Below are 26253 nucleotides of genomic sequence, written 5' to 3'. Positions count from 1 at the left end.
GGACTAAGACTACGGTGAAGTGGGGGCCACGTCCAGCACCAGAGCCACCACTGCGGACAGATGCCCACCCAGACCCTCCCCAATAGGTTCAGGTACTGTCACACCCTGACTATAGTTTGCTTTGTATGTTTCTATGTTTTGTTTGGTCAGGGTGTGATCTGAGTGGGCATTCTATGTTGAATGTCTTGTTTGTCTATTATCTATGTCTGGCCTGATATGGTTCTCAATCAGAGGCAGGTGTTAGTCATTGTCTCTGATTGGGAACCATATTTAGGTAGCCTGTTTGGTGTTGGGTTTTGTGGGTGATTATTCCTGTCTCTGTGTTTGCACCAGATAGGGCTGTTTTAGGTTTTCACGTTTCTTGTTTTGGTAGTCTGTTCATGTGTAGAGTCTTTATTAAAGAACCATGAATAGAAACCACGCTGCGTTTTGGTCCGCCTCTCCTTCAGGTCAAGAAAACCGTTACATTGGCCAAGTGGGACATTTTTCCGTCCCCCATATCCCAGAGAGGTTTAACAAGCCAATTTGGTCCATGGAGCAACCGTCTGATGAAGTCCCAGTCCACTCCTTTTATACAGTTTCATGCTTATACAAGTTTCATAGTCACTTTATGCTAATAACCATATCCCCACAGCTTTACTCCACCAAGTTCTAGACGGGGTTTCCCCTCCCCTCTAGTTCCATGGATCAATTTTATTGGTGGCGTGCCTGTACATCATTTCCAAAAAATAATAATTACAGATTACTATAAGCAATTATAAAATTGCTACACGCCGTTAACGGACTATAATATTATAGGATTAAGTACAGATAACTATAGGCCATTTTAGAATTATACTAATAAGTACACTCAATCCCAGGATTACACATAGTGCCTTTGCTTACTCCCTTGTAGTGCTATTCAGCCTTTTAACAAGAAACACATTCTCTTAACAGAAGACACACATAATAGAAATTTAATTCAGTTACCTTAGCTTGCTTGGTAACAGGAACAATGGTAGCCATCTTGAAGATGTGGGCACAGCAGACTGGGATAGGGACTGATTGAATATGTCCGTAAACACACCAGCCAGCTGGTCTGTGCATGCTCCGAGGACACGGTTAGGGATGCCGTCTGGGCCGGCAGCCTTGCGAAGGTTAACACATTTAAATGTTTTACTCACATTGGCCACGGTGAAGGAGAGCCCACAGGCTTTGGTACCGGGCTGTGACAGTGGCACTGTATTGTCCTCAAAGCGAGCAAAGAGGTTGTTTAATTTGTCTGGGAGCAAGACGTTGATGCCCGTGAAGAGGATGGTTTTCCTTTTGTAATCCGTGACTGACTGTAGTCTCTGCCACATACGTCTCGTATTTGAGCCATTGATTTTCAACTCTATTTTGTCTCTATACTTACTCTTTGCTTGTTTGATTGCCTTGCAGAGGGAATAGCTACACTGTTTGTATTCGTTTGTGTTTCCAGTTGATTAAAAACAGTGGTACGCGCTTTCAGTTTTGCGCGGATGCTGCTATCAATCCCCTGTTTCTGGTTAGGGAAGGTTTTAATAGTCAGTGGGTACAACATCACCGATGTACTTGCTAATAAACCCGCTCACCAAGTGTAGTATACGTCAATGTTGGTGTCTGAGGCTACCCGGGAACATATCCCGGTCCACGTGATCGAAGCAATCTTGAAGAGTGGAATCCAATATCCAATTGGTCAGACCAGCGTTGGATAGACCTGAGCATGGGCATTTCCTGTTTTAGTTTCTGTCTAGAGGCTGGGAGCATCAAAATGGAGTCATGGTCAGATTTGCTAAAGGGAGGGCGGGGGGCTTTGTATGCATTGCGGAAGTTAGAGTACCAATGGTCCAGAATTCTACCAGCTCAACATGAAACATCTAAGAGGCCAGGCCTGGTGTTTATAGCAAATTTTGAAAAGGCCTTTGTTAAAGTAAGACTGGATTTGATTTATAAGAGTCTCTTATAAAATGGGTAAATGTAATGTATAGCAACCCCAGGTGAATAGTAAATAGTAAAATCGTAAATAGTGGCTACTTCTCAGAGAGTTTGAATTGTCAAGAGGAGTATCTGCTGCCACCATATCTTCTCGTTAAAATATGATCAAATAACAACATTAGAGGATTAGAAAGCCAAGGCTTGAAAACAAAGGTGTATGTGTCACGTTCTGACCCTAGTTCTTGTGTTATTTCTTTGTTTTAGTTGGTCAGGACGTGAGTTGGGTGGGTATTCTATGTTTTGTGTTTCTAGGTTGGGTTTCTTGTTTGGCCTGATATGGTTCTCAATCAGAGGCAGGTGTTAGTCATTGTCTCTGATTAGGAAACATATTTAGGTAGCCTGTTTTATGTTGGAGTTTGTGGGTGGTTATTTTCAGTCTTTGTGTGTCTGCACCAGAACTGTTTGGTTGTCACATTGTTGTTTTGTGTTTTTGAAGTGTTCAGTTTTCCATTAAAAAGATTAACACTAACCACGCTGCGCTTTGGTCCTCTCTATCTCCAGACGACAACTGCTACAGTATGCCGATGATGAAAGTTTTATATTAAGTCCTCAAGCTTGATCCCTGCAATGTCTCATTGAAGATTTAGATAACTTAATTATGATAAATGTGCCATATTACGTATTGTATCTTTAAAAAATGTAACTTTTACATTACCTTGCAGTTTCCCTATAAAATGGGCTGACGGTGAAGTAGACACACTTGGTATTCATATCACAAAATGTATAAATGAGCTCTCCACCATGAATTTAAATAGAAAAACATGGAGAGGTATACCTGTCTATTTATTGAAAAATTGCACTCATTAACTCCTTAGTCACAGTTTACTTCTCGTACTTGTGGTGCTGCCTACTCCTGATTTGTTAAATCATATGAGCAACAAAATATTTAGGTTTATCGGGATGCAAAACCAGACAAGATAAAGTGTGCCTATTTATATAATAAATATGAACTGGGTGGGTTGAGATTATTAAATAGAAAAGCACTTAATCCTCTCTCTAAAAGCTTCAATTATACAAACATTTTACTTGAACCCTAAATGGTTCTCAAGTGGCTCATCCAATGTTTAAAAATGTCCTTTTTGACTTTGTACAGATTGCCATTTCTCATGTTTGATTAATTGAAAATGAAACCTTTTTCAAAGTACAACCATTGCAGAGCTTGTTACAATTTCAATTTCTTGCCCTTGAAAAGATAAGACAAATATTACAAGAAATGTGCTGGTTTATAAAAGACCTGTCTGTGTATATAGAAAAGGGTATTTTGTTAATTGGAATGGTAGAGTTATGTCTATCATGGAGTTATCAGAATTGTATGGGAAGGCCTGCTCAATCCAAGATTACAACCAAATGATTACGGCATTACCCCAAAAATGGAGGAGGCAGGTGGCAGCGGGAGGAGATAGGAAACTGGTCTGTCTGCCCAATATAAAGGATCAAAACTGGCGGAGGAATAAAAAATTGCATAAATAGGAAAGTATACCAGTTTCATTTAATAACCAGGATGTTGGCAGCTGTGCAATACAGATTGCCCTCCTGGCGTTCAAACTCCTTCCTTCCCCCAGTGGCTATGGCTGAGATTGTGGCCTGGTGAGCGATGCTCTTCGCCTTTGCCTTCACCTCCAACCATGCGTCCAGGTCTCTGAGAGCATAGGTGCTCCGGTTCACATGGCGAGATATAGAACGAGATGCAGAGCCCACAATCTATGAATGGCAGGTACTCCCATTTGGCACCACCTGCAGTCCTTGCTGTGCCATATACGCACTGCAGAGACACGCACGGGAGCATCCAGACAGTGACCCAGAAGTATTGGATTCAGTGGAAAATGCCTTTTATGTGGATAACTGCTTACAGAGTGTCCCATCCACGACTGAAGCGAAAGCACTCCTTGATAAAGTACAGAATCTCCTTTCCAAAGGGGGATTTGAGGTCCGACAGTGGGCTAGTAACAGAGCGGAGGTTATCCAGCACCTCCCGCCACAAGCTAGGTCCAGTAGCAGTGAACTATGGCTAACGCAGTCTGGTGCTAACCCAGAAGAGCCCACTCTAGGACTGAGGTGGAGCTGCATACCGGATACCCTGGGGTATAAGCACCGCTCATCCCCGAGTACTGAAACACCCACTCTGCGCACCATCTATCGGACCCTGGCCAGTCAATACGATCCCCTTGGGTATATCCTGCCATACACAACACGAGCCAAAGTCTTAGTCCAGGACCTGTGGCAGACCAAGAGGGACTGGGATGAACCAATCCACCCAGCTGACCTAGTGGAACGATGGATCTGTTGGGAAACGGAGTTAACAGAGCTCTCTGATGTCCAAATGCCAAGATGTTATGTGACCAACTGGGATCATGCCTGGAACTGCATGCGTTCTGTGATGCTTCGGAGCGAGCTTATGGGGCGGTTTCCTATCTTAGAGTGGAGGATAAGGCAGGCCACTCCCATGTCTCCTTTGTCATGGCCAGGTCCAGGGTCGCACTCAAGAAGCAGTTGTCAATGCCTAGGCTGGAACTCAGTGCTGCCCTTTCCGGAGCCCTGTTGGCATCTACCTTGCGAGCCGAGCTCACCTTGCCAATCCAACGGGTCATCTACTGGAGTGATTCGACCACTGTATTGACCTGGCTCAAGTCGGAGTCCTGCAGGTATAAGGTGTTCGTCGGAACTCGCATTGCGGAAATCCAAGACCTAACAGAAGTCCAGGACTGGAGGTATGTTGATAGCATAAACAATCCTGCTGATGACATTACTAGAGGTAAAACCCTTCAGGAACTGGCTCAACCCCATCGCTGGAGCTTGGGACCACCATTCTTGTCCCAACCAGAGAACGAGTGGCCGACAGCCCCCAGGCGTGCGGCCCCTCCGCAACCAACTGAAGCTCATGAGTTAAGGAAGTCCGCCCAATGCTACAGCATCTCTACGGAACCAACAACGGCTCTCCCTGACCTAACACAATCTCAAACACTGCCGGATCTGATCGCCGCCACAAACCAGACCTCAGATGGGGTGGCTTCTATACCCACCTCCCTCGTGGCAGAGACACTACTCCTCCAGCAAGCACAAGCGGTTAGCTTCCCTGAGGAGTTAAAAGCTCTGAAAGCCGGTAGGGAAGTGGCTAAGGACAGCAGTCTTCTCTCTCTTGCCCCAGAATATGATCCAATCCTTGGCGTGATCAGAGTCGGAGGGAGGCTGCGCCAAGCAGAGATTTTGGACCCAGATTCTATCCACCCAATTATCCTTGACTCCAGACACCCTCTTATACTAGGCTCCTCATCAAGAGATATGATGAGAGGCTTCTCCACCCAGGGCCAGAGAGGGTCTATGAGGAGATGAGGCGGAAGTACTGGATAATTGGAGGACGAGGAGCCATCCGTAAGCACCAATACGCCTGCGTAGAATGTCAGAGATGGCGGGCCGGAGCTACGGTGCCCAAAATGGCAGATTTACCCCTTGCTCGCTTGCGCCTCCTAAAACCACCCTTCTGGTCAACAGGAGTGGCTACTTGATGATCAAGTTAGGTCGTCGTGTGGAAAAGCGCTGGGGCATTCTATTCAAGTGTTTGACAACCAGATGTGTCCACCTGGACCTACTGGAGAGTTAGGATACTGAAGCCTTCCTCATGGCCCTACGGCGGTTTATCTCCCGACGGGGGAAACCCTACGACATCCTGGCTGACAGAGGTACGAACTTCAAGGCAGGAGAAGCCAGGTTGGAGGAAGCCTTCCAAGCCATGGAACCCAGCCTCCAGGATCAGCTGATGGACCAACAAATCTCAATCAAATGTAACCCTCCAGGCGCTCCTCATTTTGGAGGAACATGGGAGCGAGAGTTCAAATCTGTAAAGATGGCCTTACGAGTCGGCCTGGGGGACCAAACTGTTACTGAAACTGTCTTGAGGACCGTCCTGATAGAGGTGGAAGGGATTCTGAACTCCAAACCCTTTGGTATATTTCTCTGCAGACATCGCTGACCCTGATCCGGTTACACCGAATATGCTCTTGATGGGACGCCGAGATGCGTCACTTCCTCAAGCCATGTATGCCGATACCAGCCTTATAGGCAGATGCCGGTGGTGACACAGCCAAATCTTAGCTGACCATTTTTTGGGGGATTTACCTACCAAGTCTACAGCACAGAGGGAAATGGCGGAGAGAAATGGCCAGCCTGGAAACTGGCCAAGTAGTAATGATGGTGGACCCTCAGCTGCCTCGAGCCTCCTGGCCGGTGGGCCGTATAACTAAGCCCATGCATGGGACTGATGGTCGTGTTAGATCAGTGGAGATCCAGGTGAAGAACCGGACCTATATCCGGCCAGTTGCCCGACTAATTCCTCTCCCTGAGATGACAGAGGACGGGGAGCAATGAGCCTTTTTTGAGGAGTGTGGAATTTAACACATTTCCGGGGTGGCTGTAGAAAAGGCCCATGGAGTTGGTGGAATAATCCTTTAATTCATTGCCATTTGCTCAGCTGGGCGAGGGGCGTTTTAATTAGGTGGAAATGTCCGACAGATCTCAACTCCATAAAAGGAGGAAATTGCCATCGCCTGATCTCGCTGCTTTCTCTTCCTTGACTCCATCTGATCCAGAAGTTCTGTGCATCCATGAATCCACATAAGTCCACCGACTCTGTTACCTTTCATGTTACCTTTCATCTGAACTATCTGTTGCGATCCGGAGATGGGCCATCAGTTATTGTTAATAGTTGTTACCGCGGAGCGCGGTTTGGAGCGCAGATTCAATCATATTGTGTAATGTGAATTGTCAATGATCACGTCCCTACGGATCCTCATAGGCCAATTATGCAATCGATATGGTTCATGTGTATTGAAATTAATTATATGTACAGATGAAGACAATTGAAAGTGAAATGAGAAACGTCATTGTTTGCTAACTGATTGACTTTGATAATGGGGATTATAGATTCACTGTTTGTATTCTTTCATGATTTATGATAAATAATTACGAACCTAAATGACTGATGCTTACTATTGACTTAATGAACTGAACTGTTGAACTCCCTAACTTATGTTAATAATGAATGATCTGATTTGATCTTTGATTATGAATTTGATTGGATACATGTTATTTGTTTCCTTTGTGATGCAGCACAGACTACTCAGTAAATATACCACTTTATGGTTAAAGGAATTCCTGCCTCAGTCTCATCCATTCCTCTGTCACCTGACATGTGACCACCTGTTCACCTTCACTGTCAGTCATGCTACCTGTACAGCTACCCACACAGATGCCACTAATCTTTCAGATGGGAAGATATTTTTTGATGTAATGATTCCATGGTACAGGGTGTATGAGTTGATATATAGAATGACACAAGATTCAAGCGTTCATGCTTTTCAGCTAAAATTATTCTACATAATTTTTGCCACCAACAAAATTGTAAATATTTGGGGAATACAGCTCTGCAAATTTTGTTGTGAGGATACAGAATCAATAGACCACTTGTTTTGGTATTGCCATCAGGTAAACTGTTTTTGGTCTCAGGTTCAGGATTGGCTAAAAAAGCAAAATATTAATATAAAATTGACCCTAGAAACAGCATTGTTGGGAGATCTGGAGAGGCCTGGTCAGTCAATTACTAATATACCAATACTCTTAATAAAAGTATTTATGTACATCTCGTCATCTGTGGATTCTACTCGATTAGATAGATTCAAATTGTATGTTAAACATCACAGCATAGTTGAAAGATACTGTATGTGGTGTGTAGAAATCTGAGGGTGGCCAGCAAAGATAGGTGGGATGGGCTGAGGGAAGCTAAGGGTTGGGATATGGAATTGGAGACAAGTGGGAGTGGAGGTGCTGGGCATGGGATAGAATGAAAAAAATAAAACAAATCAAAAAGTAAGTTGACACTGAGGGGCAACAATGTAACATCGAACGCATGTTTGCCTGAGGCTGATGCCACACAGGTGTTTGTACTCATGTACACATGCATATAACACACACTCATTCAAACGCATACACATGCACATACACGAACACACACACACACACACATACAGTGAGTGTCTTCGGAAAGTAGTCAGACCCTTTGACTTTTTCCACATCTAAAATGTATTTAAATAAAAAAAAATACCTTATCAATGTACACACAATACCTCCATAATAAACATAAACAAAAACAGGTTTTTAGATTTAAAAAAATAATTTACCATAAAATAAAAATGGAAATATTGCATTTACATAAGTATTCAGACCCTTTACTCAACACTTTGTTGAAGGACCTTTGGCAGCGAATCCAGCCTTGGGTCTTCTTGGGTATGATACTACAAGCTTGGCACACCTGTATTTGCTCTGTCAGGTTGGATGGGGAGCGTTGCTGCACAGCTATTTTCAGGTCTCTCCAGAGATGTTCGATCAAATCAAATCAAATGTATTTATATTTATTTAATATGTTTTAGGATAAAGCTGTAACGTTAAAAATGTGAAAAAAGTCAAGGGGTCTGAGTACTTTCCAATGGCACAGGTAAATAGATAGTGCCAGAAATGCACTCAAACGTATTTAGTTGAAATTGCTGTTAGGATTTTAGTTGGCGTTTGTCTTTTTTTCTTTTGTTTATTTAGTTGGTTGTTGGTGCATTGGGGGACGGGGCTGGGGGGGGGGTGTTGGAGGGCTGGTGGCCTGGTGATTGGGAGTTTGGGCTGGTGGCTGAGAGGTGTAGACTGTGGACTGAAATGGAATGCAGAAGAGAAGGTCAAATTGGTCAGCAACGCTGAGATTGCGATTGAAAATGTTTGTGCTGCTTCTTGGTTGTCTTGGTTTACTGCACGCCAATACTGCAATGACCAACGAGTTCCCAATCACACCGAGGATAAAAGTTAGCCAGAATATTAGAAAGGTAATAAAGTTGTTTGTACCAACACCGACCTAAAGATTGTGCCTCCCTCTTACTTTGGTTAACTAACCCTTCACTTTATTATTCATTGACTTGTGCTGACTTGTGCATCTCCCCCAGTTAGTCAACATACAATAGCTGAAAAGTTCATTTTTACTCTATCCATCGTTATGTATGCTAAAATTGGCAAGTGTCTTCTTCAGTAGAACCAATCATTTTGTATTTGAGGTAGGTTGCGTTGAACAAAAGCATTTGTACTGCCTTTCCACGCCAACGTAATGTCACCAAGAGCGAATTTTGGTCATTCCCACCATTACAGAAAATACAGTATGCTATTCCCTCCCTGTTTGCTCTGTAACCTGTTATTTCATATGCCTTGACAACGTGATATATAGGCCTAAAGCTGAGACAATAAGTAGACACAATGGCAGAATAAATTCAACCATACCTTTTTGTTTCATCACAAAACCAGAGAGCAACATCTGTCCAGTGAAGTCCACAAAACATGTAATAAATTACCTACCCCACCCAGCAAACTGTCATTAAAAAGACATTGAAAAGACGAATATGCCCGACGGTTAATATACGTTCGGTTTTGGTTTAAAGTGAAAGTTAAAAAGACATATTTTTCAGGTCGTTGTTTTAACGACTTGCAAATAACATAATTTCAATGTACTTGTAGACTATACACATGAACGCAGTAACCAAAAATGGTCGGTCATTTCTTAAAATGAACAATCACACTTCTCATTACATTACTCCAGTATTTGCACAAAACATTCAGTCAAAGAATACTATCTAGTACAGTGATAAGTCAAAATACAGTTAAGTTCAAATGAATATAATTAATTATATTAATTTAATAATTATCCATCAAAATTATAGATATAGTTTGCTGCGTTAGCAACGGCCCTGTGTGGTGGTGACGTGGAAACCACCACCCACGGCTCTACCAGGAACATGCTTGAGGTCTGCCACAGCTCTCCGAACATCATGGTCAGTGGCCTTGCTGTTCCATTTCTTTACTGCAGTTGTAACACCAAAATAAACACAGTAAGTTATAGAAAAGACTAATGGATATGGAGAATCTTACAGGTTCCCCACAGCACTTAAATCAGCATTCAGGGCTCAAACCACCGGTTTATCACTAACCAATGGTGGCTATTTTGTGTTGTACAGTAATAATGATAATGTATTACATTAATTCAGAATCATTTAGAAGTGGATAAATGTGTTTGCTTTTCTGCGTCCATCTGTCACGACTTCTGCCGAAGTCGAAGCCTCTCCTGGTTCGGGCGGTGCTCGGCGGTCGACGTCACCGGTCTTCTAGACATCATTGATCCATTTTTCATTTTCCATTGGTTTTGTCTTGTCTTCCTACACGCCTGGTTTCAATCCCATTCATTACCTGTTGTCTATTTAACCCTCTGTTTCCCCTCATGTCTTTGTCAGAGATTGTTTGTTTGTTCAGTGTTGTATTGTTTGTATTGGTGCGCGACGGATCCTCGTATCCACATTGTTTTATTGTTATATTTAGTGTTGGAGTTATGTTTTCGTCTGTTGTTAATTAAATAAATAATAATAATAATAATAATATATGCCATTTAGCTGACGCTTTTATCCAAAGCGACTTACAGTCATGTGTGCATACATTCTACGTATGGGTGGTCCCGGGAATCGAACCCACTACCCTGGCGTTACAAGCGCCATGCTCTACCAACTGAGCTACAGAAGGACCATAACTCCATTACACTAAGTTTGATTTTCCTGCGCCTGACTTCCCTGCCACCTATACACACGACTCTGACACCATCAAAGACAAGACGCAATTTACAAGATAAGTTTGGCTAAAGTTGTCCTCAGGGGCTGACAATTGATTAGGGTTGGGCTCAAACTTGCATGCGTGTAGTGTAGAAAAGACGTAGAAAAGACAAGGCCCTGTTTGAATGGCGCAAGTTGTTTCTTTCACTCCTCCCTAATAGACTTATTATAAACACATGCATTGGTAAACTCTGAACAATGTAGCCTAATATATTTGTCAGTATGCGGAGATCGCAAGTTTTTTTTAAATCAACTTGAAATGGGGAATGTTAAGCTGACTGATTGCTCAGGAGACAAAGGCAATGTCAGACATATGGAAGACATTTGACTTGAGCTCATAGAAAGAGGAAGGAGCCAGCGCTGCGTGCATGTGCCAAACAAATTAAATTGTATTTGTCACATACGCCGAATACAACAGGTGTAGGAAGACCTTACAGTGAAATGCTTACTTTACAAACCCTTAACCAACAATGCCGTTTTAAGGAAATACCTAAAAAAAAAGATAGAGAATAACAAATAATTAAAGAGCAGCCAGTAAATAACAATAGTGGGGCTATATACAGTGGGTACCGGTACAGAGTCAATGTGCGGAGGCACCGGTGTCGAGGGAATTGGGGTAAATGTATATGTTATTAAAGTGACTATGCATAGATAGTAACAGAGAGTAGCAGCAGCGCTCGGGGGGGGGGGGTTGGTCAATGCAATGCTGTAGGCTACAATATTTTTCTTGTCTAATTGCTTGGTACAGTGTAAACAACACAAAATAAAGTATACGTGTACAAGAAAGTTGATCTGTACTAATGAACAAAATTATAAAGCCTTTATTATTATTATTAGGCCATTGTTGGCTAATTATTCAAGAGAATGCTTGACTGCATTTAAATGCAGGACTAGTAGGCTGTGTGATGAAGAGAAGTAATAATGACTAATTGATAACAGGCCAGAAAGCTAAACAAAACCAGCATAATGACATACTAGAGTCTACTCTAACAAAGAAAAAAATGGTAAAGAATTTATTAGGGCTACACCATAGGAACATTTTTTTTTTTTTAAATCGAATTAGAGAAAATGTCACGCTGGGAGGACCGTCATACATTTTTAGAACTTTGTGTCCTCACCACCAATTTTGCTTAACCTTGCAATCTGTGTCAAGAGACTTTGAAACATCGGAAGTTATGCAGTAACAACTGTTTCTGAATGACTACTTTTTTTTTGTATTATACAGGCATTGCTTGTAAGAGTGGAATTAACTAATTGTATCACTTTAGGTAGGGTGAATAAGGCTGACTAAATCTACAGTGTAAATTAAATGGTAAAATAAATTTCAGTTTCACCATAAGATTCTGTGCATCCGCACTTTGGAGCTGCTGCCCTAGTTGCTCAACGTCTTGCTCCATCTCCATCCTCTTGACATGGAACTCAAGAATCTTGGGGCTCTGATCTCCCAACACGTTTCACCTCCTCCTTCAATATCTCCACCAATTTAGTTAGGACACACTTCTGAAATTCTGAAAGGAGAACATTTTGTTGACACTGGAAATATGTGGTTGTTACACACAAGAGGATCCTGACAGATGAGATTGTGGATTGCAAATATAAGTTACATTTTACTTTCAATAATACATATAATTCAACGTTTCAATAGTATTCTATATTCTAATGGATTCAGTGTTTAAGTTTAACACGTTTCAATTTTGTAGTACATTTTGAGTCGTTCCACAAAATAGGTGCCTTTTGAATTATTGCATAGTTTATGTATAAATTATCAGAGAGAATTAAATGTCACACATTTAGTGGAACACTCCACTTACTGGCATTATTCATGGGAAACAGTTCTGGTCTAGCGGAGAGAAAGGGAGGGTGAGAGCTGCGATGCCCTTGGCTCCGTTAGGATTGGCAAGCAGAAGCCCTGGATGAATCTGCAAAATTCAAATCCAACTCAGTGTCAACACAAGAGGTAAACAGCTAAAAGAAATAGCTTTTTTTAGATTTTTGTAAACCTATGCACTACAATGCATATTTTAAGGATAGTTTTAATCTTCAGTTATCAAAACTGAACATGATGTGTATAATTTCTGCTCATTGTAAGAAAACCAGCACTGATGAGCGAACATGTCCCCATCGTGTGCTTGTTGTCTGTGTGTGCTCTTTAGTTACTACATATCTGCTCTCACCTTGTCTGATAGAGTAACAGGATGGAGATTGAGAACATTTGTGCTCTCTGCTCTGGAGGTGGGACTGGCTAGTAGAAGCCCTGGATGATTCTGCAACATTCAACCAATGAACAAACCTTCTTAAAAACTTTAAGAAGTTTAAGACCGGTTAGCTGATTAAGAATTCTAGACTTGTCTGGCAAGCTTTACTCTTGACCCACTGTGTGCGAAGTGAGATGTGGAAGGAGAGCATCTGGAACGGCCGGCTGGATCCCTGAATTTCCCTGAAACACACATAAAAACCCAATCTGTGTTTAGTCCAGATAGCAAACAGGTACACCAAGTGGCAGAGGGAGAGTTCGAGCTGTTGTGTTCGCTGAATCGACTCCTGGCCAAACTGTTGGATGGTCCTGAAACACAAACATTATCTAAACCTTTTTCTGTCTGTAGGTGGACTACACATTTGATTAGTTAACTATTGTCTCTTACCAACTACATCCCGAACATGGCTGGATGGAGAATGAGAGGGGCTAGAGTTGCTGTGCCTGCGTGATTGACTCCTGGCCAAACTGTTGGATGGTCCTGAAACACAAACATTATCTAAACCTTTTTCTGTCTGTAGGTGGACTACACTTTTGATTACTTAATGATGGTCTCTTACCAACTGTATCCCGAACATGGCTAGAGGAGGAAGAACGAGAGCGGGTTCGTGAGGCAAGGAAACCTCTCAAGCCAGCGAGGGCGTGAAAGCCCGATGGGGTGGCTTAGGCACCCCCGGTTCAATCGGCGGTGGAATCCACCCCGACGTCACCAAAAAAGAAAAAATACAAATAAAATACAAATTTTAAAAAATAACTCCTGGACCGACTGGGGGAACATGAACTGATAATCTGGATGAGGCCCGACGTGGGATGGGTGCCATCCGAGCCAACTGGGGCAAGGAAATCTCTCAAGCCAGCTAGGGCGTAGAAGCCCGACGAGCTGGATAGGCACTCCCGATTCCATCGGTGGCGACCCAGAGCCGATGCCACCATACCAACCAGAACGCCAGTAGTCCCCGATGCTTCGTGTAATGTCTTCTGCATTCTGTAACATTAGTTGACGCTGGAGAGACGAAGCAGTTAATCATTTAATAAGGATCGGACGTCAGCATACAAGAAAACATAGACAAAAAAACAATCAATGCAGAAGCGGGAAACAGAGCAGGGGAACTGACAAATATAGCCAAGGTAATAACAGGTGATGAGTGAGTCCGGGTGAGTCCAATATCGCTGATGCGCATGACAAGGGAAGGCAGGTGTGCGTAATGGATGATAGGAGTGCGTGATGCATGGCAGCCTGGCGCCCTCGAGCTCCAGGTGTGGGGGGAAGTGCAGGAAGAGCAGGAGCAGACGTGACATAATTTGTGCATGACAATAATTTTTCCAACAATTGTTTACAGACAGATTATTTAACTTGTATCGCAATTCCAGTGGGTCAGAAGTTTGCATACACTAAGTTGACTGTGCCTTTAAGCAGCTTTGAAAATTCCATAAAATGATGTCATGGCTTTAGAAGCTTCTGTTAGGCTAATTGACATCATTTGAGTCAATTGGAGGTGTAACTGTGGATGTATTACAAGGCCTACTCAGTGCCCCTTTGCTTGACATCATGGGAAAATCAAAAGAAATCAGCCAAGACCTCAGAAAAAAATTATAGACCTCCACAAGTCCGGCTCAGCAAGGACAAAGCCACTGTTCCAAAACCTCCATAAAAAAGCCAGACTACGGTTTGCAACAGCACTTAGGGACAAAGATCGTATTGTTTGGAGAAATGTCCTCTGGTCTCGTTAAACAAAAATAGAACAGTTTGGCCATAATGACCATCGTTATGTTCGGAGGAAAAAGTGGGAGGATTGCAAACCGAAGAACACAATCCCAACTGTGAAGCACGGGGGTGGCAGCATCATGTTGTGAGGGTGCTTTGCTGCAGGAGGGACTGGTGCACTTCACAAAATAGATGGCATCATGAGGGAGGAAATTATGTGGATATATTGAAGCAACCTCTCAAGACATCAGTCAAGGAAGGTAAAGTTTGGTCGCAAATGGGTCTTCCAAATGGACAATGACCCCAAGCATACTTCCAAAGTTGTGGAAAAACGGCTTAAGGACAACAAAATCAAGGAGTGGCCATCACAAAGCCCTGACTTCAATCCTATCGAAAATTTGTGGGCAGAACTGTAATGAATTTCCTCCTCTTCTTCCGAAGAGGAGAGGCGAAACGGATCAGAGGACCAATACGCGGCGCGGTAATTGTCCATGGTACTTTTTAATACGTAAAGGTACACATGAACAAACTAACAAAAACAAGAAATGTGAAAACTCAAAACAGTCCTATCTGGTGGACACACAGAGACAGGAACAATCACCCACAAACACACAGTGAAACCCAGGCTACCTAAGTATGATTCTCAATCAGAGACAACTAATGACACCTGCCTCTGATTGAGAACTATACTAGGCCGAAACATAGAAATACCCCAAAACATAGAAAAACAAACATAGACTGCCCACCCAACTCACGCCCTGACCATACTAACTAAATACAAAACACAGGAAATAAAGGTCAGAACGTGACAAGAACTGAATAAGTGCGAGCAAGGCGGCCGACAAACCGGAGCCAGTTACACAATCTCTGTCAGGAGGAATGGGCCAAAATGCATTTATTGTGGGAAGCTTGTGGAAGGCTACCCGAAACATTTGACCCAAGTTAAACAATTTAAAGGCAATGCTACCAAATACTAATTGAGTGTATGTAAACTTCTGACCCACCATTCTCTCTATTATCATTCTGACATTTCACATTCTTAAAATAAAGTGGTGATCCTAACTGACCTAAGACAGGGAATTTTACTAGGATTAAATGTCAGGAATTGTGAAAAATTGAGTTTAAATGTATTTGGCTAAGGTGTATGTAAACTTCCGACTTCAACTGTATAAGACACTTATATGTACCGACATTTGTTGTTTTTCTAAAATCTGCGATCTTGACACAAGGCGCTGCATGATTTACAATTGTCCTGTTGGCGGGACGCCGTTCCCTAAAAAGTCCTCTTAAACAGTTTTGAAAAAGTTTAACAGTGCAGTTTGGAAGGGCATTTGTTTTAATTGTTCTTGTTTTATTAGGCATGGACAACATAACAGTACACAACATTGATTATTTAAGTGCATAAGTTAACCAAGACTTTCGTAATATGACTAAACTAATCAAATGTAATTGTTGTTATATTACAATAGAATATTACATAATGTTAGTTTATAATTTGTACAGGTATTTTTCCCATTACATTTTCAAATGCAAAAACACTGCATTCATGAAATACTTTTCACAAGACAATTTTTACTATTGCATGCATAACAAGACCCACAAGCACTTAATCAGACTAGATTTCACATCAATGGCAACATACAAAACAAAACACAGTTGTGTGTGAGCTCCTAAAAGCAGAAAAGGGGAATATAAAGCATATTTCTATGCATAGAAGAACAGATACAAAATGCAGACAAATAGAAAAACACATAACATGAACAACAACCCATTGATAGCAGACACTAGCGTCATTAGAACACGGTGCTAGGGTGAGGTGAATAGCCCTTTGAGACAAATGTTACAGTAGAATCATTTTGAAGCATTACCAAAAAAATCTGAAAGCTATGAAAAATACATCTAAACAAGAACTTTCCCTTAGAGCTAAGATTATAAGGCTATTGATGAACTCAAAGACTGCATATTGTGATCCCAGCAGGCTAAATATTAGGTGCCAAGATTGTGTCACTATGTACAAACAAAGAAGACTGGCTGGTGTTAGTGTGTTAATGTTGTCGAGGGTTGTTATGAGTCTTTCAAATGGATATCTTATTTCTCTTCTTCATCCTTTTTCCCTCTCTGTTGGATCATTGATTTTCTCATCTAAAGACAGCTCAGAAGATGGTGCTCCAGCGTTTGGGAGGAGGGCGGGACTTGGTCTCCTGTAGACAGAGGGAAGTAGAAGTAATACATTAGATGATTGACATCTGAATAATATTTCTATACAACCAACGGAGGAAATACAGAGTTTAAAAGTGCTTGTCATGGTTTGACGAGTGTCTCTGTATTCGAGGGAAATAAGTATTTCTATTTTCTATGAGAAGAATGGGGTTTAAATTGTTATTTGTATTTATATGATTGTCAAATGTCACATTTTCAGGGATTCTTAATTAGTACATACTCTCGGGATATAGGGTTGAGGTAGGTATAAAGACATCAATAAATAATACCATCAATAAAAAGGAGTGATGCAATAGAGATTAAACTGAAAAAGCATGAAAAAGCTAAACTGAAAAAGCAAAATACACAGTTTGTAATTCATTTCCCTAATACCTATATATGTACATGAAAATTGCCAAATAGTGTAATTACAGTGCACTCACATACCTGTTTGGTTACTATTATACCTGTTTATAACAATGTGTACCTACACTGTAACTAATATGTAAATGTATAGGAACGTATACAAGTGGAACCCAACCTTAAAAATATATGCTTTTTTCATTTAATTAATTGCTGATGCATATTTGTTAGCTTATTATGATGGCAAATACATCTCAATGTAATTAGCTTTTTGGGGATTTTATGTATAGATGAATGATGATTCAGGATGGATATGGCTTGGTTACAACTCTAATTTACTCACTGATTCATGATATCACCACTGTTGTTTTGAGAGGTAAACACAAACAAGAAAACAATGTTTATTCGGTGCATCTTTAGACAGTGTAACTGTGTAGTGACAAGATAAACTTGCGACACAAAAGTCAGGATGTCTCACCAGGTTGAAGATTTTGGACAGTGTTCCTTGGTCTCTGCGGCGTCTGTGAGGTGACTTTGTGGCATCAGCACGCGGTGGCGTAGCCTAGAACAAAATACTTTATAAACAAAAGGAACATGGCTGGGCCTGAAACCGTATCAGTGCTCAGTTCTTATTAGATGAAGTAGGGAGAGAGGACACCAAAATGGTGTCGAACTAATAGTTATATTGAGTTTGAAAATATTTTGATAAATACAATGGGTATAAATGTTATATTACTACAATTCTCGTTTGAATAAAACCTAGAAATGTCATGTTGCTATCCAAATAAATTGGCTTCATACAGTGATCAATTAGTGTAAAAGAATGCTGTGAATTAGACAGGAAGAGAGATAAATAAAGAACGACCAGCATTACAGCGCCCTTTAGGGGGAAAGATGGAAGTCAAAGGCATGCATTACTTCAGAACACACATAACACAGAGAACTGGCGAGGAGCACATTTCAACTCTTACACACTGGACAGCTCACTCTATGGACACAGAGGAGTTGAATGAAGAAACACACAAATGCAGGAAGATTAGTGAGTCACTATGAACAGAGGAGGGGGCAGCGAGGAAATAGTCTCAGACTGGTAAGGAAAGGAAAGGTGGAACTTTTGTATATAGGGGTCCCTGAGTCCTTAATGGTTGTGGTTCAGAAATAGTTGAGGAGTGTCAAAGTCATCCAGAAGCAGTGACTGAATTGAATCGTCAGAAACACAATGAAATATAATGGCAATACAGTCTAAGCTACTTTTCCAGGAGAACGGCGTTCAGCGTTGACATTTTCCATCAGAGTAAGAATAAGAATAACATTTCACGTAAACAATGTTTGTACTTAGCAAAATTCAATTCAAGCTATGTAAGGAAATATATATATTTTTTTATGTTAACTGTCTTGAAGAATCACACAAGGGAAAGGATGCAGAGCTGGGAGAGTAAGAGTTAAGTAAGAGGGAAGAACAACATATCAAGACGGTCACAGAACGACATTAGAGAATGTCTTCAGACAGAGGGAGACATTGAGATGTCATTATTACGCACAGGGCTGTAAAGCCAGCAGTGTTTGGGGGGTTTAGGACTGAGTTTGAATGACCTACCAAGCCCAACACCTTCCTCCACTAGACATGAAAGAGAAAGAGAGGATCAGGAAGATTCATGAAGGCCTACTGGAGCAGCGCCTGTTACTATAACTGCTGAAAGTCTAGCTACCCAACTTGCACAGGCCCATGAAGAGATGTAAGTCATGCAATGTAAAAAGCAAGGAATGTTTAAAAGCTAATTAACATTGTTTTCTTGACAACAGAGGCCTAAAGAAATTGTAACCACAGAAAAAAAAAGAAAAAAAATTATGTAATGGAACTCACCCTGGACTTGGGATGGGGAGAGGATGTCGCCTGAGGCTACAGAACACAACAAATGATGAGGTCCTATTCTATGAGTTCAAAGATGGTTACATGAAGACATTGGCTAATTGGTCAAATCCTTTGCAACACCAGAATTTGATTTTTTTTAAATGTATTTTTTTCAAGATTTTCAAGCAACGGTGCAGGCCAAGAGACACAACTTGTCTTGTATTAAATAACTACTTTTTCAACTTTACAATTGTTTATATAACTAATCAAATACATGTTATAACAGATACAAATGCAGTGACGTATTCAATCCTAAGATACTCACGCTCAAGCTCCTGAAGAAATGCATTACGGCATTCTCATTAGCCCGACGTCGAGGGGCTGGCTTGGGGGAGGTGGCATGACCCCGGAAGGACCCCTAAAGTTATAAACATGAGTCAAAAACTCACTGATGTCTTACTGCTACCGTTGGACATGCAGGCTCAATGAAATGTCTACATGGTTATAGAGCACATGTTAATCTACTCCATAAACATCTTTATATGTATTTGAAATACCGTTTTCAACCTGAGGTGACTTTCTGAACAGATACTATGCTCTGTATCTCTTCATAATAATTATTTGGTAATTTTATTTGTAATTTGTTACCTATCTATTTTTTACTTTAACACATATTTTTCTTAAAACTGCATTGCTGGTTAAGGGCTTGTAAGGGGGAGGTGGTATGATTCAGCGCATGTGACAAATACAATTTGATTTGATTTAATGTTATGCATCTTAGTTCACCTAATTAGTTTTCTTACATTGTCTGCTCAATGGAATTAGAAATTATATTAAATGCATACAGATGAGTACAAAAAGGGTTGCATAACCAAATCTTCCCTCATATGAAGGTGATTAGGAGTTATTTTTTTAAAGCTGTCTGACTGGAGGATTGCACTTCAATGGAAGATGCTCAAAACCTGTATAAAGACTATTCTATAAACTATAATTGGGCAGAAAGAAATTCAGATTTCCAAGAAATTGGCAAACAATGAACCTATCTAGGAGTACAACTTTACTACAGCAAGAAAATTCAGCCGGAATTCGAGAATCCTCCCTTTTTTTTAGGTGTATGCAGATCATAACTACAGACGTAGGATCTTAATTTGATCACTCTTTTGTTGCTGCAAATGTTCCTACACTGCAGGAAATGCAGATGAGCTTCGTGATTTAGATACATTTCTGAAAACCCGTACTAACTCACGGTTATATCAACAGTATTGCACTTTGTAGCCTACTTTTGTCCAGCCTAACTGCCAATTAAGAAACATTATTGGCTAAATGTTCAAATCTTGTTGGTGCAGGATTATTTTGCTATGACAATACTGGTCAAATTAAGATCCTACATCTGTAACACAAACTACGGCATTAAGTTAATTTACATTCTCATATCTGTAAGTGTTTAACACAAGCACAGAGCAGAGTAGAAGACATGATATTCTTTCAGTATGTCTTCAATGGGAAAATGCTGCAATTTTCTGGTCTAAAATGCATATATATTTATAAAACATTACAAACAAATGCATATCACCAGGGATAAGCTGTTGTTGACCTGCCATCACTGCAACGTGCCCCCTTCCTTAGATTTGGTTGCGATAAACTCTAGAGAAAATAAGCTAAAGGTGGAGCTCAGAATCATTTGGGGGTGTTTGATCGACATGCTCAGCATTAGGAAAAAACATTAAACCTTATAACCCACAGAGGACCACCTGGTGCCTAATGCAGACAGATCACATTTGATATTCTGTTTGCTATCAAATCTGTACAGCTAAACCAATGGTGGTCAAAGTTTTATGAATTCAAATAAACTATGCAGTAGTTGTATTTCAAATACAAACACCAACCATCCAAGATCTGCCCACAAGTTCCCCTGAGAGCTGTCCCTAAACCTGACTGTTGATTCTAACTATTTCAATAATTTGAGGAACTCTAACTGCAAATATATTTTATGAGGTAAGGCACTGATTTTTCTACATTGGTAAAAACATTAAAGACATGCTTTGGAACTTTGGCAACTAGTAAGTATTTATTTTTACTCTTTTAAACACTGGGATGGATGTGTCAATATGTAGTTCATACATGCATAATCTACGATCAGAATTACTGTTGTACCTCAATTAGCCATGAAATCCCTAGTTTGAAAGCGACTGTTTACTGGAAGCTGTGCGGCGCCATTTTCCCCCATGTGGGCCAGCCCCCTAGCAATTAAAGTTCCAGTCAATGAGCTTTAGCCCCTCCCCATTTGAGTGACAGCTAGCAAGATGCACATACAACAGAGCGAGATAGAGAGAGAGCAATGACGTGGTGCACATACTGTACCTGCACCTAAACTGAGTATACCAAACATTAGGAACACCTTCCTAATATTGAGTTGTACTCCCCCTTTTGCCCTCAGAACAGCCTTAATTCATTGGGGCACAGACTCTACAAGGTGTCGAAAGCGTTCCACAGGGATGCTGGCCCATGTTGACTCCAAAGCTTCCCACAGTTGTGTCAAGTTGAAGGAATGTCTCTTGATACACACAGAAAACTGTTGAGCATGAAAAACCTAGCAGCATTGCAGTTGTTGACACAAACCGGTGAACCTAGCACCTACTACCATACCCCATTCAGAGGCACTTGAATCTTTTGTCTTGCCCATTCACCTCCTGAATGGCACACAATCAATTGTCTCAATACTAAAAAATTATTATTTAACCTGTCTGCTCCCGTTCAAATACGCTGATTGAAGTGGGTTTAACAAGTGACATTAAAAAGGGATCCTAGCTTTCAGCTGCATTCACCTTGTATATTCAGTGTACGTGACGTAGTATACCATTTTCGGGGACCACTTTTGGCTCGTGAATGCTACTCTCTTAAAAAGAAAATAAATTAAATGTATTCCAGTTCATCAAAGCGAATTCCTGTTATCTTTAGCGGTTCTATAGCTAGCCTAAAAATATTCCTCAACATAGCTGCCATAGCATTAGCTACTCTTCCTGGGGTCCAGAAAAATTATGTCAGTTATATACAATTTTACAAAATTAATATTACATTTCACAATAGATTTCACAACACATTAGCTCTAGAATACCAATTACATTTAACCAATTGTCTGAGATTATTACATTACATCAGGTATTCTAGCTCTACAAGTATTTTAGTTGTGAACAATTAGTAAATCACAAATTTTCAAAGAATCTCTTTCTTGACTGCAGACTTCAACACAAAAACTGGACAGATGCATCCTTACCATCGTCATCTTAGACCTCTATAGACTGGAAGAGTCTTTGTGAGGCAATTGGTTATGACAGTTGGTAACTCCAGATGCTCACCTTGCTCCCTTTCTTTTTGTCGCCTCCAAAGAAAGTGCTAATCTGATCCATCAGACCAGGGGCCTTCTTCCTCCTGCTCAGTCCAAATGAGCTTTGCCCTGAGCTACTCGCTGTGGTCATGCTGGATGGTGGTTAGGTTGGGTGGGGTTGAATGCTCTGTATCTGGGAGTAAGACTTCTTGCAAACAATCCAAACCAACTCTGTAAACTCTCTGCTGTTGCTCCTCTATCTATGTTACTTTTCTATCCGTCTGACGTTGGATGGGCAGTGTTTGAAGGTGTCGTCCCCATGCTCCAATGCACCATGGGAGATTATGCGGGTAAGGTGGGGGTAGGCGGCCACAGTGGCATCCATGGTGCTGGCCTGACTCCAGGCATTCTTTGGTCCCTCAGTGCCTGCGGAGTCAGTCACTACCGCCCTCTGCATGGGCCAGCCATTGTTCTCTGCCCTCCCCCATCTGCCTCACCAAGTCTGAGGAACAACAAGGGTTATGTATGAGGCTGAACTAGGGCCCTGATGAGTAACAGTCTCCAGTACTGTGAACTCATTGTTGAAATGGACCCCATTTATCTTTTTGATAGATTATATTGAAATATAATTTAAATTAGCCCTGCTTTCCATACAGAGTTGACTAGAAAAGGAAACACCCAAAAGCTAACAAATGTTCAAACATATGGAAACATATTAAAACAAACTATTTTAAAGATAAATAATAACTACACAAATGTTATGGTCAGCCATGGAAAGAGCTTTGACCTCCATAACTGTTAATATGATATTGTAGGGCAGCCTCCGAAGAAACTCTTCTTAAAAACTGTATGCAAGGATTCATCTGTGTGTTTGAGGAATGCCTCATTATCTTTCCAACCCCCAATGTCACGCTTCTAGGTAGCAGAGGTTCTGTTGTCTTTACAGGTCAGTAGGTCTGATATCTGATTGGAGGTTAACTTTACAGTAATGCTATTGGTAAACAACTCAGAAGTTTTAAAAGGGTCTTATATGTATTTTGTTCCTAAACTGCTGTGGTTCTTTCTTTCTGTTTCTCCCATGGTTCCTTCCTCTCTCTCTCTCTCTCTCTCTCTCTCTCTCTCTCTCTCTCTCTCTCGCTCTCTCTCTCTCTCTCTCTCTCTCTCTCTCTCTCTCTCTCTCTCTCTCTACCATGCTTAGAATAATGCCTTGTAAAGCTTGTTAATGCTTTGTAGCTTATGCTTTACGCCTTGTATTTGAATCCATTCATTTTACAAAGTAATTAAATACTATTCTATTTAGAATTCCATTCTCAGACATTTGCTGATTGCCTATTACTGTAACTCAACTATAGTCTTGCATGTTTTAATTATCTTTATGGAGTCAGATAAACATTTTTTTAGGCTAATTAAATAGTCTTATCACAGGTCGCATGAAAGGTACATACAATATACACATATCAAATATTACCACACTACAGTAAATGGTGACCCCAACGTGCTCTATCATTAGGATTTTGGAAGTACAGTAAATGGTGACTTCCGACTTGATCTTACGGATACTTTGGATTAAATTAGCGTTTATTCTATTATATTCCTCGATATATAACGAATACGTACTTTACGTGATGTCGAATATGCAAGCAACAGATATTTCTGAGCTATGGCAATCGACTTGTATTAATGATTTGATCAAATGGAACCAAATGGAACCTAGTCTTTGCTAGATAGACAGAGAGACCAGTACAGAAAGAGAGAGAGGAAGGAAGTGAGAAAGAAAGTGACAGAGGGAGAGAGAGAGGTGGGAAGAGAGTGAAAGACAGAGAGCGAGAGAGCGAAAGAGAAAGACAGCAGTGCAAATTTACTTAGAATTTTCACGTGTCTTGTTTGTCTCATGTCGTCAATGTGAGTGAATTTCTGTCCATCGTGTCCATCGTCCGTCATCTGTTTTGTCTTTTTTCCCCACCCTTGATTTCACTGCTTGGCCGGCTCCCCACTTCAAGAAGGTAGGTATTTTACTACATTGCATCCTGTTGTGAATTGTATGTTATTATAAATAACCTTACTAACCTGTGGTAATGTTGTTTTTAATTTATATAAAGGTGTGTTTTCTTGCAGACATTGGCTGTGAAGTATAAGTTGGTTGGTAGGTATATAGTACATAACTGTCTTGTATTGTAAAGTAACGTTTACAAGCATGTAAATATTTGTATATTTTTCCATTTGTTTGCTGGTAAATATTTGAAACTTGCTCAAATTGGCTGTAAATGTATACATTTGCATATTAAATGTATTCATTGCAAGATGTCACTTGTACACCCTATCACCAGGTCACCAGGCTGCTCATTATTACGAACACCTGTCACCATTGTTACACGCACCAGCCTCATCAGATTCAGCTGGACTTCATCACCTGCCTGATTACCTTCCCTATACAGTGGGGCAAAAAAGTATTTAGTCAGCCACCAATTGTGCAAGTTCTTCCACTTAAAAAGATGAGAGAGGCCTGTAATTTTTATCATAGGTACACTTCAACTATGACAGACAAAATGAGAAAGAAAATCCAGAAAATCACATTGTAGGATTTTTTATGAATTTATTTGCAAATTATGGTGGAAAATAAGTATTTGGTCAATAACCAAAGTTTATCTCAATACTTTGTTATATAGCCTTTGTTGGCGATGACAGAGGTCAAACGTTTTCTGTAAGTCTTCACAAGGTTTTCACACACTGTTGCTGGTATTTTGGCCCATTCCTCCATGCAGATCTCCTCTAGAGCAGTGATGTTTTGGGGCAACACAGACTTTCAACTCCCTCCAAAGATTTTCTATGGGGTTGAGATCTGGAGACTGGCTAGGCCACTCCAGGACCTTGAAATGCTTCTTACGAAGCCACTCCTTCGTTGCCCGGGCGGTGTGTTTGGGATCATTGTCGTGCTGAAAGACCCAGCCACGTTTCATCTTCAATGCCCTTGCTGATGGAAGAAGGTTTTCACTCAAAATCTCACGATACATGGCCCCATTCATTCTTTCCTTTACACGGATCAGTCGTCCTGGTCACTTTGCAGACAAACAGCCCCAAAGCATGATGTTTTCCACCCCCATGCTTCACAGTAGGTATGGTGTTATTTGGATGCAACTCAGCATGCTTTGTCCTCCAAACACGACGAGTTGAAATTTTTACCAAAAAGTTATATTTTGGTTTCATCTGACCATATGACATTCTCCCAATCTTCTTCTGGATCATCCAAATGCTCTCTAGCAAACTTCAGACGGGCCTGGACATGTACTGGCTTAAGCAGGGGGACACGTCTGGCACTGCAGGATTTGAGTCCCTGGCGGTGTAGTGTGTTACTGATGGTAGGCTTTGTTACTTTGGTCCCAGCTCTCTGCAGGTCATTCACTAGGTCCCCCCGTGTGGTTCCGGGATTTTTGCTCACCGTTCTTGTGATCATTTTGACCCCACGGGGTGAGATCTTGCGTAGAGCCCCAGATCGAGGGAGATTATCAGTGGTCTTGTATGTCTTCAATTTCCTAATAATTTCTCCCACAGTGGATTTATTCAAACCAAGCTGCTTACCTATTGCAGATTCAGTCTTCCCAGCCTGGTGCAGGTCTACAATTTTGTTTCTGGTGTCCTTTGACAGCTCTTTGGTCTTGGCCATAGTGGAGTTTGGAGTGTGACTGTTTGAGGTTGTGGACAGGTACCTTTTATACTGATAACAAGTTCAAACAGATGCCATTAATACAGGTAACGAGTGGAGGACAGAGGAGCCTCTTAAAGAAGAAGTTACAGGTCTGTGAAAGCCAGAAATCTTGCTTGTTTGTAGGTGACCAAATATTTATTTTCCACCGTAATTTGCAAATAAATTCATTAAAAATCCTACAA

At 41.1% G+C, this 26253-nt stretch overlaps 1 protein-coding gene across 4 annotated transcripts; it reads right to left on the bottom strand.

Moving 5' to 3' along the window:
* Window positions 1-15947: 15947 nt before the first annotated feature.
* On the bottom strand, window positions 15948-22690 carry LOC118375188 (uncharacterized). Of its 4 annotated transcripts, XM_035761689.2 has the most exons (7): window positions 22400-22687; window positions 19369-19461; window positions 19056-19091; window positions 18789-18809; window positions 17670-17753; window positions 17535-17552; window positions 16682-16830 (listed from the first exon to the last, which is right to left on the bottom strand). In XM_035761689.2, exons 1-6 carry the CDS (start codon window positions 22517-22519, stop codon window positions 17547-17549), a joined length of 360 nt encoding a protein of 119 aa, XP_035617582.1. In that variant the 5' UTR covers window positions 22520-22687; the 3' UTR covers window positions 16682-16830; window positions 17535-17546. The 4 variants fall into 4 exon arrangements, with proteins under 4 accessions (XP_035617580.1, XP_035617581.1, XP_035617582.1 ...); XM_035761687.2 differs by lacking the exon at window positions 17535-17552 and having other exon boundaries at window positions 15948-16830; window positions 22400-22690; XM_035761690.2 differs by lacking the exon at window positions 18789-18809 and having other exon boundaries at window positions 22400-22678.
* Window positions 22691-26253: the final 3563 nt, after the last annotated feature.

The sequence above is a fragment of the Oncorhynchus keta genome, chromosome 19, assembly GCF_023373465.1.
Source record: "Oncorhynchus keta strain PuntledgeMale-10-30-2019 chromosome 19, Oket_V2, whole genome shotgun sequence".
NCBI lineage: Eukaryota > Metazoa > Chordata > Actinopteri > Salmoniformes > Salmonidae > Oncorhynchus > Oncorhynchus keta.
The sequence above is the reverse complement of the archived record's forward strand: the minus strand, read 5'-3'. Positions and strand labels throughout refer to the sequence as shown.